The following is a 14271-nucleotide window of genomic DNA, read 5'->3' on the forward strand; positions in this document are numbered from 1 at the left end:
GGACTCCATTCAGACAACTTCTCTGAGAAATGCTCAGTGTTCGTCCGTTAGGGATGTGTATTTGTGTTCTAGTCTGGAGAGTTATGTTGCTTCCTGGAACGCTAGTTTTTGTCTGTGCCTTTGTCTGTTGTGTGTCCTTGCGTTGTCGTATCATCATCATCGTCGTGGTGACCGGTGTGATCCTGGCAGCCCCAGGAGGGCCGGTTGGTACTTGGCACCCTGGGAAATTCGCAGTGCGCCGTGATTGTTGGAACCTCACCTCTCTCTCTCTCGCTCGCTCGCTCCCTCCCTCTCTCTCTTTCTCATTCTCTCTCTCTCACTCTGTCTCTCGCTCGCTCCTCTCTCTCTCTCTCTCTCTACCTCCTGCCATTCATCAACTTTTTAATCAAACTTTGACAGCCACACACACACGCACACACACACACACACACACACACACACACACACACACACACACACACACTCATACTCATACTCACTCACTCACACAGACACACTCACACACATACAAATCAGATAACCACCATGGCTGGAGTGAATCAGCGTCTCAGAAATCAATTTCTATTTTGAGTTTGTATTGCGCCGGCTGCTGGAACATCTCGGGACAATTGTCACATGTGGAAATTCTACGTCCTTAAAAGATCCCGGGATATGCATTCTTTTTGGAGATATGAGAGACATATGGGTCATGTGACGCTCAACGGCAGTTAATGAATTAGATCTCTCTGTGTCAGCTTACCACTGAATGGCAAGAAAATACTGTTTTTTCCCCCTTCCCATCACACACTTGACATATCATAGACACCCAGGTGGGTTCTCACCGCCCTCTCTGCGAATAGGATTGTCACTGGGATTTTGATTATTTATTTACGTATTCTATTTATTTGAGTTTGCACTGAACTCATTTCCCTGCTTAATAGGTCAGCGGTGTGAAATATACACTTCTTTTTTTTTTAATGGGGCAGAGCACTTGAGTTTTTCAGCCAAGGACTCGGAAGTAGGTGGCCGTGGCAGGGAGGGAATGGTTTGGACACGGCACCCATGTTGTGGATCTGTCCAGGCCGTTCACAAGAGTCCCTGTAGTGAAGCCCTGCTCCAGATTTTTCTCAGGAAGTCAAGGACTGACTGCACTTTCTCAGTGTGGCAAAAGGACATCATTCTATGCAGTGGTGTTAAGGCCTTAATCTCCTTTGATTTTACAATTCAAAGCAAAACAATGCAGTTATTTTACCTTCAAACTCATTTTGATGCTACAATGGCTTATAGTACGGAGAATAAAGTCTATGCCAATGCCTGGAATGCTTGACATTGCACTATGAAACGTTGCTGATCAGGCAGAATCATGACCCATTTAGACGTTTTTTTGTAGACAGATTGGGTGCTCTCTTTGCCCTAAATGCCATTCAAATTGACACCAAGGGGCAACAATATACATTCTTCCATGGTGTTGCTTTAAGATGTTTGACCTTCCACTGTATTCACTTTCCTATAAGGACCTCCTGTTTTGGCCATCCTCAGGGAGTAAAAATGATATATAATCTTGCATAGGGTTGAAGTCATGCAATTAAAATGGCAAAGGCCGCAATTAATTGTGTAGCTCACGGCTCTGATTATTTGGGAGTATTTTGCTACTTTCTGAGGCAATTTGATGATTATGTACTAACATTTAAAAAGCAACATAGGCAGCAGTACGATTAATGTACAGCAGAAAAGGTAAGCAGAATTAGTGCTGGTCTTGCCCAAGAAGTAATATTTCAGAGTAATTTTTAAATGTATTGCATCACAAAAATGATATTGCAAAATCAAAACTTAATCCCAACAACTGTCAGGATATTAGATATTTTCCCCAAGTCGTTCAGCCCCATCCTCGCAGGCTCTGGAGACATACTGTACACTCTAGGCACTTCATCTGAAAACACCTCTGCTGAAAGTTGCCCAAAGCTTCACAAAGACCGCTCAGTTGCTGCTGAATTTTCACCTGTGTGTGTGTTCACACGTCGATGTCATATCCTTGTTTTGTCATTTCCTCCTTCCTGTAGACCCTTGTCTGTATATCCCCCGCTTCGCCCACATGCTGGAGTTCAGAGAGAAGACCCACGAGGTTTCCATGACGGCGCTGCGGTTACTTCAGAGAATGAAGCGGGATTGGATGCACACAGGACGCAGGCCGTCTGGGTTGTGTGGTGCAGGTGTGTTTCCCTGGTAACCTGCATAAACTTTAGTCATCATGTTGCATGTAGTAGCATTAACTCATCAGTGTTTGAACTTAAAGTTTTACCCATGATGTTAAATTAGCCAATTGACTCAGCCTAGTTATAAAATTGTCCTTAGTCAGACTTTGCACTTTGCCCATCATTGAATAGGGCCCTTAGATTCTAAGTCTTAAAAATGCATTGAGATTGTAATAAGTAAGATTGCATTTCTAACCAGCTCTCTAGATCGCTATACTGCATTATGTAACTCCTTTTAACATTGCTGGCATGAATAATAAGAGGATGGTAGACTTTGTATTAACAACCAAGTGATAAGACCATGCAGACCTGGCTGCCTTTTCTCTGAGCTAGAACCTTCAGGCCCTGGTGCCTTAGCGCTGTGCCGCCAGAAGAATCAGCGTTCCCGCAACAAAACAAACTTCCTCCAGACATCTCCAGACTTTCTCCTTTAATTTCCACTGCTGCAATATCTGAATAATTAATAATTCATCATTAATCATTCACAGTATTCAGGGAGAGGGGTAGGGGGAGAAAAGCAGTTAAGTTTAGATGTGGCCCGTCTGTGCAGAATTTGATCGTTTCAACAGGGGGGTAAATAAGAAGCTGTGTCTCATTCTCTCTCTTAAGGAAGGGACCGAAACATATCACAGCCTGCACTGTAGGACCCTATTGATTGAGACCATGCTTTTGTTTGAGAATGTATTCATTTATTTATGTCGGAGGCGCCTTGACTTTGGCGGGGGTGGTGGAGATATGGGAACGATTGCAACTTGTGGGCAACTTGTGGGCACGAGGTGTGGAGGCGTGTGTTTATGCCCAGGCACGGTGCCACCTGAAAACAGTGAAAAACTGTGAAAACAGTGCACGTTAACACATAACATCACGTGCACAGCAGCACATTGGTCTGAAGGTTTTACACCAGGAACACGTTACCTGCAGGTATTGAAGAGCTTTGACGTAACAAACATTATCCTCCCCCTCTCTCTCTGTCTCTGTCTTTGTCTCTGTCTCTCTCTCTCTCTCTCTCTCTCTCTCTCTCTCTCTCTCTCTCTCTTTCTCTCTCTCTCAGCCCTGCTGGTTGCCGCTCGCATGCATGATTTCCGGCGCACGGTGAAAGAGGTCATCTCCGTGGTGAAGGTGTGCGAGGCCACGCTGAGGAAGAGGTGCATGCTGGGAACGGGGCTCCAGGAGCCCGCTGGCAGGGTTTACTCTTTATACACCCCTCATACTCAGAGTCCCTGCAGATGATTTGTATCGATCCTCCTCCACCAGAAAAAGGCTTCTATGTTTTCGAGGCAGAATCATAAGCAGATGATTCTGTCTTTCCTGTCAGGAGGCCTAGATACATAAAGTAGTAAACAACATACCATTACACACGGTTCTGTTCAACACAGTCAGTAGATTAACCACACACACACACACACACACACACACACACACACACGCACACACACGCTAACATTGCACGTGTTCCTCTGACCTGCAGACTGACGGAGTTTGAGGACACCCCCACTAGTCAGCTGACCATCGATGAGTTCATGCGGGTGGATTTGGAGCAAGAGTGTGACCCCCCGTCCTTCACAGCTGGCCAGAGGAAGACCCGACTGCAGCAGGTCCACACACCTACACTCCATGTGGCAGACATCGAGCCCAGTATTATACGCAGAGAGTTTCATGGGGGGCGTTGACCTTGGTTAAACAGAAGAGCGCTGTGTTTGGAAAGATGAAAGGGCAACGAATAGACTAAGTCACTCAGACAAACATAATGAATTAATCTAGACATATTTGCATCTAGATGAAGCTTTGAGGGACAGCGTGCACCATAACTTTAATGTCTTAAATGAAGTAAGGACTCATCTGGAGTTAATCTACTCATGAGGTTGTGTAGGCATTGCTAAGTAATGTACGCATATATTGGGATAGTGTATGCATGCTTGGATCTATTGTATGCATAATTAGGTCTGTTATTGGATCCTTCCTGTCTTAGTCATGGTCTCATGTAACTTTGTTCTTTCGTTGCAGCTCGAGCATGAGCTGGCTCAGAAACTCGACGAATATCAAGGTCAGTATATCCCGCTGGATGTTAATGCTGACCCACGTCAGCCTGTGTTAACTCCTCGAGGTAGTCCAGTGTTTTTATTTAGCCGTGGTTTGCGGCAAGTCAGACAAATAGCCAATTGCCTGTTTTTACTTTACTCAAAGTGACGCCGCTCACTCGTGGCTCTCCGAGTTCGAGCCGCATGACGCGGTGTGTTTTCCTCCCGATGCTGATGTTTTTTTGTCGATCCCTGTGTGAGTCACGGCGTGTCGTGAGTGTGCATGTTTTCGCCCCGGAGCTCAGGCATAATGTCTTTTTCTGGCCCACGCAGGGGAGATCAGCTCGTACCGCGATGAGATTGAGACGGAGCTGGAGAACAGCAGGCCCAAGCCTCGAGGGATTTATGCCGCATACGCCAAGCAAGGTACCGTATGGAAATGTGTGTGTGTGTGTGTGTGTGTGTGTGTGTGTGTGTGTGTGTGTGTGTGTGTTTGCGTGCATAGACAGTTGATGTCTTTGTTTAATGTTCAGAATGTTTGTTTATGTGCATGTGTCTGTGTGTACATTATTGTTCACAGCTGTGTCTGTGTGTTTGTTGTAAATGAATGCGTTTATGAGACATTTGTTTGTTGTTTCTTGTGCATGCATCTAACCATTTATTTGTGTTTATTTTTTGCCTGTCTAAGTGGGTGTTTGGGTGAATGTGTTAATGTGTGACCTTATGTTCTGACCACTTTCCATAAATAAAAAAAACTCGAACAAGCAAACATGACGTTTTTTAAAATTCAGACACATTATTACCACAGATTCCCACCTCCCACCCCATTTATTTTGCACTTTGTTTGTAAGTTCACCCGGTCTAACTCCTTTGATGTACCCCGGGCTCACCGGTTCTCTCTGCGCCACCATTAGCACTCGATTGAATTAGTTAATCATATTGCAGACAAGATGGGCCAATTTACGCCACTGTGGTAATCTGACTCTGATGCCTTGTTAAGCACTTCAGTCTCCGCACCCAGCCGTGATCATGATGTGATGAAAGGATCTTGTAGCTATGGAAACGGCAGTTGTTGTGATAATTGCATTGTTTATTCCGTCGGTGATGCTTCCCCCTTGGCTCCATCGGGGGCCAGGAGATTTTGTTTTGTGTTGGTACCTGTTGTCAGAGCAGCTTTCAGTGGTTCTGATTGTGTTTGTGGTTGCACGGCAGCAGTATTAGCAGTTAGCAATAGTGCCTCTTCGCTTAAGTGAACACTTACACTTACAAGTTACGCTTATGGTTCCTAATAAACGAGAGGCTTGTAAGCACAAACTTGATATCGAGTGTGAGCATAATGAATGAAGCAATGACTAGACAGGGCAATTTAATTTGACAGGCGCAATCCTCAGTACACCTCGTCAGCAGATTAGCCTCGACATTTCCTTTGCAGGTGATATGAGGTTTGCAGATGTCTCTGCTAGCTCATCACCTTTAGTAAACTCAGCCCCAAAGTCATCTTTAGTTGTGGATTATGAAAGCACTTCAAAGTGCATGAAGGCTGTTTGTTATGGGGGTGCCCTGTGATATAGGTTGTGCCCTTCTACCATGCTACTATGTGCGATGTAGCATGTTGTCGTTGATGTTTTTTTTCCAGTGTAGTGCTATTTGCTTGCCTGGCCTTGAAAACCAAAAGACAACAATTTTATCATCAAAATTCTATAGCTGATGTTTTTAGTAAGGTCCCACCTTTGAAGGTTTTGGAATATCTTACTAGCATAGATTTTTTTAAGTTTCTATAACACACAATGCTCTGGCCATTAAATAGCCTTAGTTGCTGAAATGGCCTTAAATTAATTTTTATTTGCTTGCTTGTAAGTTACTATGGTTGGCAGTGCCAGACAATTGAATTGATTTCTGATCTACCCCAGTTAGAGAGTTAGATAAGAGGATACATGTCCCTCTCCTCTCCGTGTATGCAGTTATGAAGCCTGTCACCTTTAGCCTAGCTTAGTATAACTCACTAGAAGTGGTTTACACCAGCTAATAGGGAGCTATAGGCTAACTGCTGTAACCTGTTTCCATTGTATCAATGTGTCCATATCTCTTCTTTAAGCTACTCCAAGTGCAGAGCCGGAGAGCGACCGTCTCTCTTTATCCCTAAGCTTGGTGGGAGGCGAGGAGGAGGAGGACGAGGAGCTGGAGGCCGCCGCGGAGCACCTGGGCCAGGAGATCATCAGCCAGGTGCTGCCGGAGCTGAAGGGGGGCTCCCGGGGTGCCAGTCCGCAGGGGCAGGAAGAGGACGGGGGCGGTGGGGGTGGAGGAAGCATGGGAGGAGGTGGTGGAGGTGGAGAAGCCCCCAGGAGGATAAACCTGCCCCTCATGTCTTTCCTCGGGCCACTGCCCTCGGCCGCCAGCCTGGGCCTCAAGGACTCCATCCGGGAGTGCATCACCAACGCGGAGCAAGGTGGGTGGTGTGGTTTCGTTCTTTCTCTAGTTTTTTCCTTTTTCTTTTTGTCCTTCTGCTTTTTGCCAGCAATGAAGAAGCCAGTTTTCATGTTTTTCAGATCTTTCTTTCTTTAGTTTTTTTCCAGCCAAGAAGAGACCAGTTTTCACGTTTCCTGATCTTTCTTTTAGTCCGGCAGCCATGGAGTCAGACCTGGTTTTGTCGGTTAAAGTTTTTTTTTTTTCCCCAGAATCTTGTAGACTAGGGGTATCTCTTTAAGATTTAGGAGGGTGCCCAGTGATATCCCTTGGGCAATTTTGTATATTAACCCTTTCTTGTTCAATGTATTGAATACAAGGTGAGACACTACAGGTGAATAGGGCAAAAACATGTTCTTCCTTTCTGTTCTTCCTTTCTGTTCTTCCTTTCTTTTCTTCCTTTCTTTTCTTCCTTTTCTTCCTTTCTGTTCTTCCTTTCTTTTCTTCCTTTCTTTTCTTCCTTTCTTTTCTTCCTTTCTTTTTCATTGCCTGTTGCAGCCTTAGCGAAAGCACTCCTCCACACTTATATGCACATAAACGCTCACCACAGTGACCTAGCTGTGCTTCAGCCATGGATGAAGGAGTAATCACACTGCTGGAGCCTCCATTACCCCCTCTGTTTGATATGCTCAATCATTCCATGATTGACAAATTAATTACAGGCGGATAAGTTTGGCCGCTCGCTGTAAGGTGGAATGGTCTCTGAACCAGTAAGGAAAAAGATTTAGGTGAAGTAGTTGCTAGTGAATATGGAGGTGTGAAGCAGGTTGCTGGTCCGTATTTATGGGTTCTATTTTATTCTACGTAGTCACGTATCATCTCTTACATCATCTCAGGAGTTTTTACTTTTTTTTAGAAAGGAGAAGTCAAGTCAAGTCAAGTCAGTTTATTTATATAGCACATTTCATATGGCATACATAGACACAATGTGCTTTGAGTGGAAAGTTGTCTTTAAATTATTTAAAATAAACAAACACACTTAGTAAAAGAAAAAGAAAAGTCAAAGAAAGACAAAGAGAAGTGTGAAGTAAAAGATGGGTATATTCCCTTTTAGCGTGGGTAGTGGTATGTGTTTATACAGCAAGACTGTTGAAGAGAGGTCACATACAAAACACAGATACTACTGATTTCCACCTTCCCTCCTGTCCTCCCCTTCAGCTAATCATTATTTCCTGGGGCTTAAATGGTGTATATTTTATTTACCCAACTGGATCAATTTGACGCCCACGTCTACAGTGTGAGCCCCTCGCCGTGTGCCGAGACAAGGATATTAGCCTCTGCTCCCCACGTTGCCGGTCAATCATGTTTTCTGTTGCTAGCGTGGCCTGTATACATCCAGCAAGACCAAAACTGCCAGATCAGTTTAACAGAATCTTCTGGAAGCCATCTATTGTGGAAGACATGGGGGCTTTCGGAATAAGGTCTGGAGTCCTTGTTTTGTCAGTTTGTATTGAAAGTTTTACATTTTTGTCAAGATTTGTGTGTGTGTGTGTGTGTGTGTGTGTGTGTGCGCGCGCACAGTGCTAAGAAAAGACCTTCACGCCAGAGATATTACACTTGAAATTAAGCCGCTCTGTTTGCCAAATTGTTGCCTCTTTTAGCATCTGCGCTAGCGGTAAGCACCACAGGATTCTGGCTCCTCATTCCCAGCCAGCATTCTTTTTGTCATGGGATTTGCCTTGGGGGGGATTAAGTTGGGGCAAACGTTGACAGAACATTTAATCTGGAGAAGCGCTGCTAACCCCCTCGTCGTACGGACCACAGCCGAGGCTGGTGCGAGTGTGTGTGTGTGTGTGTGTGTGTTGGGGGGCTTTAGTAGGATGGTGTGTGGGGGGGTTGTAAGTCCAGAGACATCCCTCTGACCCTTTAATCAGTCCTTTGGTGATTTGAAAAGAGCAGTGGGCTCCATTCTCTCTCCCAAAGCGTAGGTTGTGCCCTGCTGCCACGTGGTGTGTTTTATTCCACTAGACAAAAGGACATTTAAGGCATGGGGGAGGGGGGGTTGTCTCTGTTGTCACTCTACATCCTAATGAATTTATGTGGCTTGTGCTATTTGTCAAAACAAATTCCAAATATTTTCATGGTGAACGTATTAAAGCAAATATTCCTTTAAATTATTTCCATCACTTAATAATCGAATTAAAAGAATACAAATATGAAGTATTTCACCCAACACGAGTTTCCAATTACTTTTGGCTGCTGATCAGCATGGCTTGCATGTATTTTGTGGCTTCTGTTACTCCTCCTAAGGGCAGAGTTCCTCACAAATGCTTACGAAAGCAGACATTAGGCAAGTGTAATTTATCACCAACAATGTTCCAGTATACTCAACCACAGCTTTTACTCATCGACTCGATTTATCTGTTCTCAGTTGTGTCAATACTGTAGCTATGGTCACAAAGACATGACCATAAGTAGATATTGATTGCTAGTAAGTGTTTTTTTGATTTATTTTATCTGATCAATTGGCTAAAGTTGGCTTGAAAAGGACCTATGGTGCACAGCGCTCACTTGCATACTCTGTCCATTGAATCTGATCTATTGACTATCTAATTAGTATCACCTTTTTTTGTACCTTGCATTGCATTGTACACAGTTTCATTAACGGTAACAGTAGCAGGCTGGGGGCTAATCTAATTCTCAAAGTAGCTCAGCCCACACAATCAGTCTTTAACCAAGTAGACCAAAGTGCTATACCATCTAAAGGTCAGGACCTGATAGACAAAACTAATGATAATACAATTCAAAAACAATATATTGGAAATTGTAAAGACAACGTAACACACACACAAGTCTCAAAGTTGCTGCGGTACACAACTCACACACTATCAGTCTCTCCCTTCCGTCTGCCGCGATGAGAGTGGACGGTGAGAGTGGACAGTGAAAGGCTCCGAGCCCCCCCTGTCCAGGCCGTCAGGCCGTTTTATTACAAGCGCTCTCCGGTTTCACGCTGGGTCTTGGCTCAGGCCCAGCAGGCCTCCCTGTCTGGTGCCTCCGTGGGGCCTTGGACGGCCGCACCTGCTGGACATTTAACCCCTCCCCCTTTTGACCTCTCACCTTTAACCTTCACCCTTTTCCTGCCAGTCACCTCCTCTCTTACTTGACCCAGAGACTGTCCGGGTGCAGGCCATCTCAAGCTCTCACCTTCTCCGTCTCTATGTGTGTGTGTGTGTGTGTCTGCGTTTGTTTGTGTCTCTCTCCACTTGGCTCTCGCTGTGTCCACACTTGTTTATCATCAGCGGCACAGCTTGTATGGTAATGAAAGTGTGAGTCTACGAGTGTGTGTGTATGAGTGTAATTAGTGTGTATGGGGTTATCAGTGGTGCACAAACACATTCTCCAACTCGTGTGGTAATGAAAAAGAAAATGTGTGTGTGTGTGTGTGTGTGTGTGTGTGTGTGTGTGTGTGTGTGTGTGTGTGTGTGTGTGTGTGTGTGTGTGTGTGTGAGAGTGTGTGTGTGTGTGAGAGAGAGAGAGCGAGAGAGAGACTGTATGAGTGTGTATGGGGTTATCAGCAGCACGTAAATGCATTCTTCAGTCTGTGTGGTAATGATAGAAAGCAGGGGGATTTTATGGCTCCTAAAAAGAGGGAGGGAATGTGTTGCATGTGTGTGTTTGTATTTGAGTCTTGAGTGTGTGTGTGTGTGTGTGTGTGTGTGTGTGTGTGTGTGTGTGTGTGTGTGTGTGTGTGTGTGTGTGTGTGTGTGTCTGTGTCTGTGTGTGTGCGTGTGTATGTGTGTGTGTGTGTGTGTGTGTGTGTGTGTGTGTGTGTGTGTGTGTTAGTAACGGTTCATTACTGTTTTTTTATGTGTGTATATGTGTGTGTGTGGTTTGGAGGTTTTTGCTGGTAGGAAGAGAAGAGTGAGGGGGGTGTTGTGCTGATATTATTGCCCGTCATCATTGTCCTTGTGCCGGGGAAAGCTGATGACTGCGCAGTTGGAGGTGTGCCGTTAGAAAGCCTCTTAGTGGCAACTCATAAACACACCTTCATTGGGCTTTTTCTCTCTCCCTTCTTCCCTCCCTCCCTCCTTTCCACCACTCTTTTCTCATCTTCCCCCAGCAAGATAAATCTGCCTATTCGCCCCTGCATGCGCCACAGAGCACAATCAGACAGGCCTCCCCACTGCATGCTGAGGGTGGTTGGATCTCTCTCTCTCTCTCTCTCTCTCTCTCTCTCTCTCTCTCTCTCTCAGACAGACACAAACTCTCTCTCTGGGGCCCTGTTTGTGTTTGTTGTCGTGTGTGTGTGTGTGTGTGTGTGTGTGTGTGTGTGTGTGTGTGTGTGTGTGTGTGTGTGTGTGTGTGCAGCTCTTCTTTGTAAGTCACTGGGCATCTGTTTGGGCTTGTGGCTATGTGCAGTGGACAAATATTTGCTGTGTGTTTTTATGGGAAAGTGGAGGGAGAGGGCGGATGTTTGTGTGAGTGTCCCTCAGAGAGAGTGTGTGAGTGAGACAGTGAGATTCAGGAAGACTATGAGTGTTTGTGTGTGTGAGAGAGAGTGACAGTGCAGAAATGCTGTTGATGGAATTCTGGCAGATGGTTCTAGATTCAATCAGTCTGACAAGCAGCCATAGCTCTCTCTTTCTCTCCCCCTTTCTCTCCGTCTCTGTCTCTCTGCTTATTCCTTCTCTTTCTCTCACTCTCTCTACTCCCCCCCTCTCTCTCTCTACTTCTGTCTCTATCTCACTTTCTCTCATTTTTCTATATCTGTCTCCCTCTCTTTATCCACCTTTCTCTTTCACACTTTCTCTCATTCCTCTCTCTCTCTCCATCCACTGGCTCTGTGGCCTCAGTGGGAGTTTATTTCTAGTCCCTGTCTCTCTCTCTCTCTCTCTCTCTTCCCTCCTCCCCTGTAGTGTGTCTGCAGCCGGCAGCATCTGCCCCGAATGCGGGGCTCATGGAGAGAAGGCCGTGGGAGAGAGGCGCAAGCCATGCAGCGACCTGCTTCTCACCCAGGGCCTATTTAAAGCCAGCCCACTTCCAAGGGGAGAGGCCAGATTTAGCCCCTCTGGAAAGAGTGGGGTGGGAGGGAAGGGGGTTAGGATGGGGAGAGGGAACAAGCCAAAGCTGAATCTTCCAGAAAATGAAATGGTTGTAAGTAGTTCAGGCTTACGCAAGCCACATTTGTTGACGGCGACAGCTTGGAAGAGCAGGGTTAAAAATAACGTTCAGCCTCCCAACTGACAAAATATTTTGTTATGGGGACGCATTCATATTCAAAAATGTCCTGAAAACCGTGCCGCAGCTTTAGGCCCGAGGCAGCACTGCAGGGGACGGTCTTCCTGTCTCGGTCTGCTTTTTTTTCACTAATGTTTTCACTCTGCCGCGCCTAAATTGAACTTGCCGTGAACCTTGCCATTTCAAGCCAAGCAGCGTCTAACGTGCGTGCGGCAGACGGCCCAGCCTCTTGACTCTGCTTGCACGAGCGTCTCCACTCCGCTCGGCAGAAACCTGACCTGCTCCATGGCTGCTCTGCAGGGATGCTCTTATTTCCGCTAGACGTGACTTTCCTGTGCAGAGATGTAAACGGCAGACATGGGCGCCAGGTTGATTCGGCACTAAGCGCGCTTTCTGTGTACCGCTGCCCTGCATGCTACCCCTAGTCTGCACACTAGGGGTTTCACGACTGCCGATTTTTGCTAGTTGACAGGTTTTTCAATCATAGTTGTACAGTGCTGGTGCTAACATTACTGCTAGCGCTAGCCTTTTAGCAGTGGGTGTTTCATCTTTAGCTGGTTGTCCATAGCACACGTGTTCTTATTGTACTTTAGCACAGCTGGACACAACTTACATGTCATTGTGGAACAGCTCTCATTTTCAGTGAAGTACTTCCATACAAAGGAACGTATTGCCTGATTAGTCAACGACTAGTGCTGCACAGCATCAACTAGTGATTTTAAGTGTTGACTTGTTGACTACTTGATGAAACCCCTGCTGCACCCTACCTCTCACTCTCTACTAACAGGGGGGTGTGCAGAGGGTCATTATCATTCTGTGATTTGCCCTGTGCTAAAGAGCTAATAGCAGACACCAGAATAGATCAATTCTGGTCAATTCGTGCAATGTGTTATGTGTTTTGTGAAAGTTTATACTAGGGTAAACAAGGACTGAACTCCACGTGTTGTTTAGTGGAGTGTTTGTAACAGTGGCTGTCAGGGGAGAGCAGGAGAGTTCCTCTGTTTTCGTCCAGCAAAGAGAAATGTTATTCCTGGTCTTGAGTGGTCCAAGTTGCACATTCATCCTTCCTCTGCTAGCACAGGAGCAGGACTGGTCATTATCATCATTGTGTGACCTCTAGCCCCTTCCATCAGCCTGCAAGGCTAAGGTGGTCGATACGTCCTCCCATGAGCGCTCATTACAGGAGCTGCAGACAGACCTCCCAAGGCTGAGAGAGAGATCGCCCCTGACTCAGAGAGAGAGAGAGAGAGAGAGACAGAGACAGAGAGAGAGAGAGAGAGAGAGAGAGAAAAGAGAGAGAGAGAGAGAGAGAGTGTGAGGGAGTGATGTGGCCCAGGACAGCTCCCGAGTCTACAGCTGTGGTGGAGTAAGGAAGGCTTCCCTCCTCTCTTACTGGCCAGCCTGAGAAGCCCCCAGGCCTGAAGGGAGGTCCGGGAGGTGGAGATGGAGAGGACAGGCGATGGTGGTGGTGGTGGGGGTTAAGAGGACATGGGCATGTGCGAATGTGCAGTCAATTTGCAAATTTACCTCTGCCTTACTGTTCTCCCACCCACACTGTTCCTCTCTTTTTCTCTCTTTCTCTCTCCTTTTCTCTCTCTCCCCTCCCTCCCTCCCCTGCCCTTGCCCGTAATAAGCCTTGGCAGCACCCCCATGAGCTCACCTTGTCTGCCTCTTCTCTGTGAGGTGCTGTGTGTCTCCAGGCACCACAACTGCAGCTGAGCTGTGCTGTATGCTGTGCTGTATGCTGTGCTGTGCTTTATTGTGTTGTGTTGTGTTGTGATTTTATTGTGTTGTGTTGTGTTGTGCTTTATTGTGTTGTGTTGTGTTGTGCTTTATTGTCTTGTGTTGTGCTTTATTGTGTTGTGTTGTGTTGTGTTGTGCTTTATTGTGTTTTTGTGCTTTATTGTGTTGTGTTGTGTTGTGCTTTATTGTGTTCTGTTGGTGTTCTGTTCTGCTTTATTGTGTTGGTGTTGTGTTGTGCTGTGCTGTGTTGTGCTGTGCTGTGCTTTATTTTGTTGTGCTGTGCTTTATTGTGTTGTGGCATGCTTTATTATGTTTTATTGTGTTGTGCTGTGTGCTGTGCTGTGCTGTGCTGTGCTGTGCTGTGCTGTACTGTACTCTGCTCTGCTCTGCTCTGCTCTGCTCTGCTCTGCTCTGACCTGCCGTGCCGTGTTGTGCTGTGCAGCGTGCATTCAGATTCAGTCTCTTGCGAGGGGGGAAAGTAGAACAGGACAGGATGATGGGGGAGGCATTTTAGACACCCTGTGGCTGAGATGCCGTCTTGCACTCAGGTCTCGATAAATGTTTCACGCGTCCATGTTTCTACACAGCGGAAGGCCAGCAGGGGAACCTTTTCCACATGAGGCACACTTTAAAACTAA

At 46.1% G+C, this 14271-nt stretch overlaps 1 protein-coding gene across 3 annotated transcripts in view; it reads left to right on the top strand.

The window, feature by feature from the left end:
- The window catches only part of brf1b (BRF1 RNA polymerase III transcription initiation factor subunit b), an 85223-nt gene that overhangs the window by 27038 nt on the left and 43914 nt on the right, over nucleotides 1-14271 (top strand). For all 3 annotated transcript variants that reach the window (XM_048249943.1, XM_048249942.1, XM_048249945.1), the window contains exons 7-12: nucleotides 2040-2189; nucleotides 3283-3376; nucleotides 3700-3826; nucleotides 4236-4275; nucleotides 4583-4675; nucleotides 6345-6695. In XM_048249943.1, coding sequence (XP_048105900.1) covers nucleotides 2040-2189; nucleotides 3283-3376; nucleotides 3700-3826; nucleotides 4236-4275; nucleotides 4583-4675; nucleotides 6345-6695 — 855 coding nt within the window. The remainder of the gene's footprint in view (nucleotides 1-2039; nucleotides 2190-3282; nucleotides 3377-3699; nucleotides 3827-4235; nucleotides 4276-4582; nucleotides 4676-6344; nucleotides 6696-14271) is intronic.

This window comes from Alosa alosa, chromosome 8 (genome assembly GCF_017589495.1).
Source record: "Alosa alosa isolate M-15738 ecotype Scorff River chromosome 8, AALO_Geno_1.1, whole genome shotgun sequence".
Classification (NCBI taxonomy): domain Eukaryota; kingdom Metazoa; phylum Chordata; class Actinopteri; order Clupeiformes; family Clupeidae; genus Alosa; species Alosa alosa.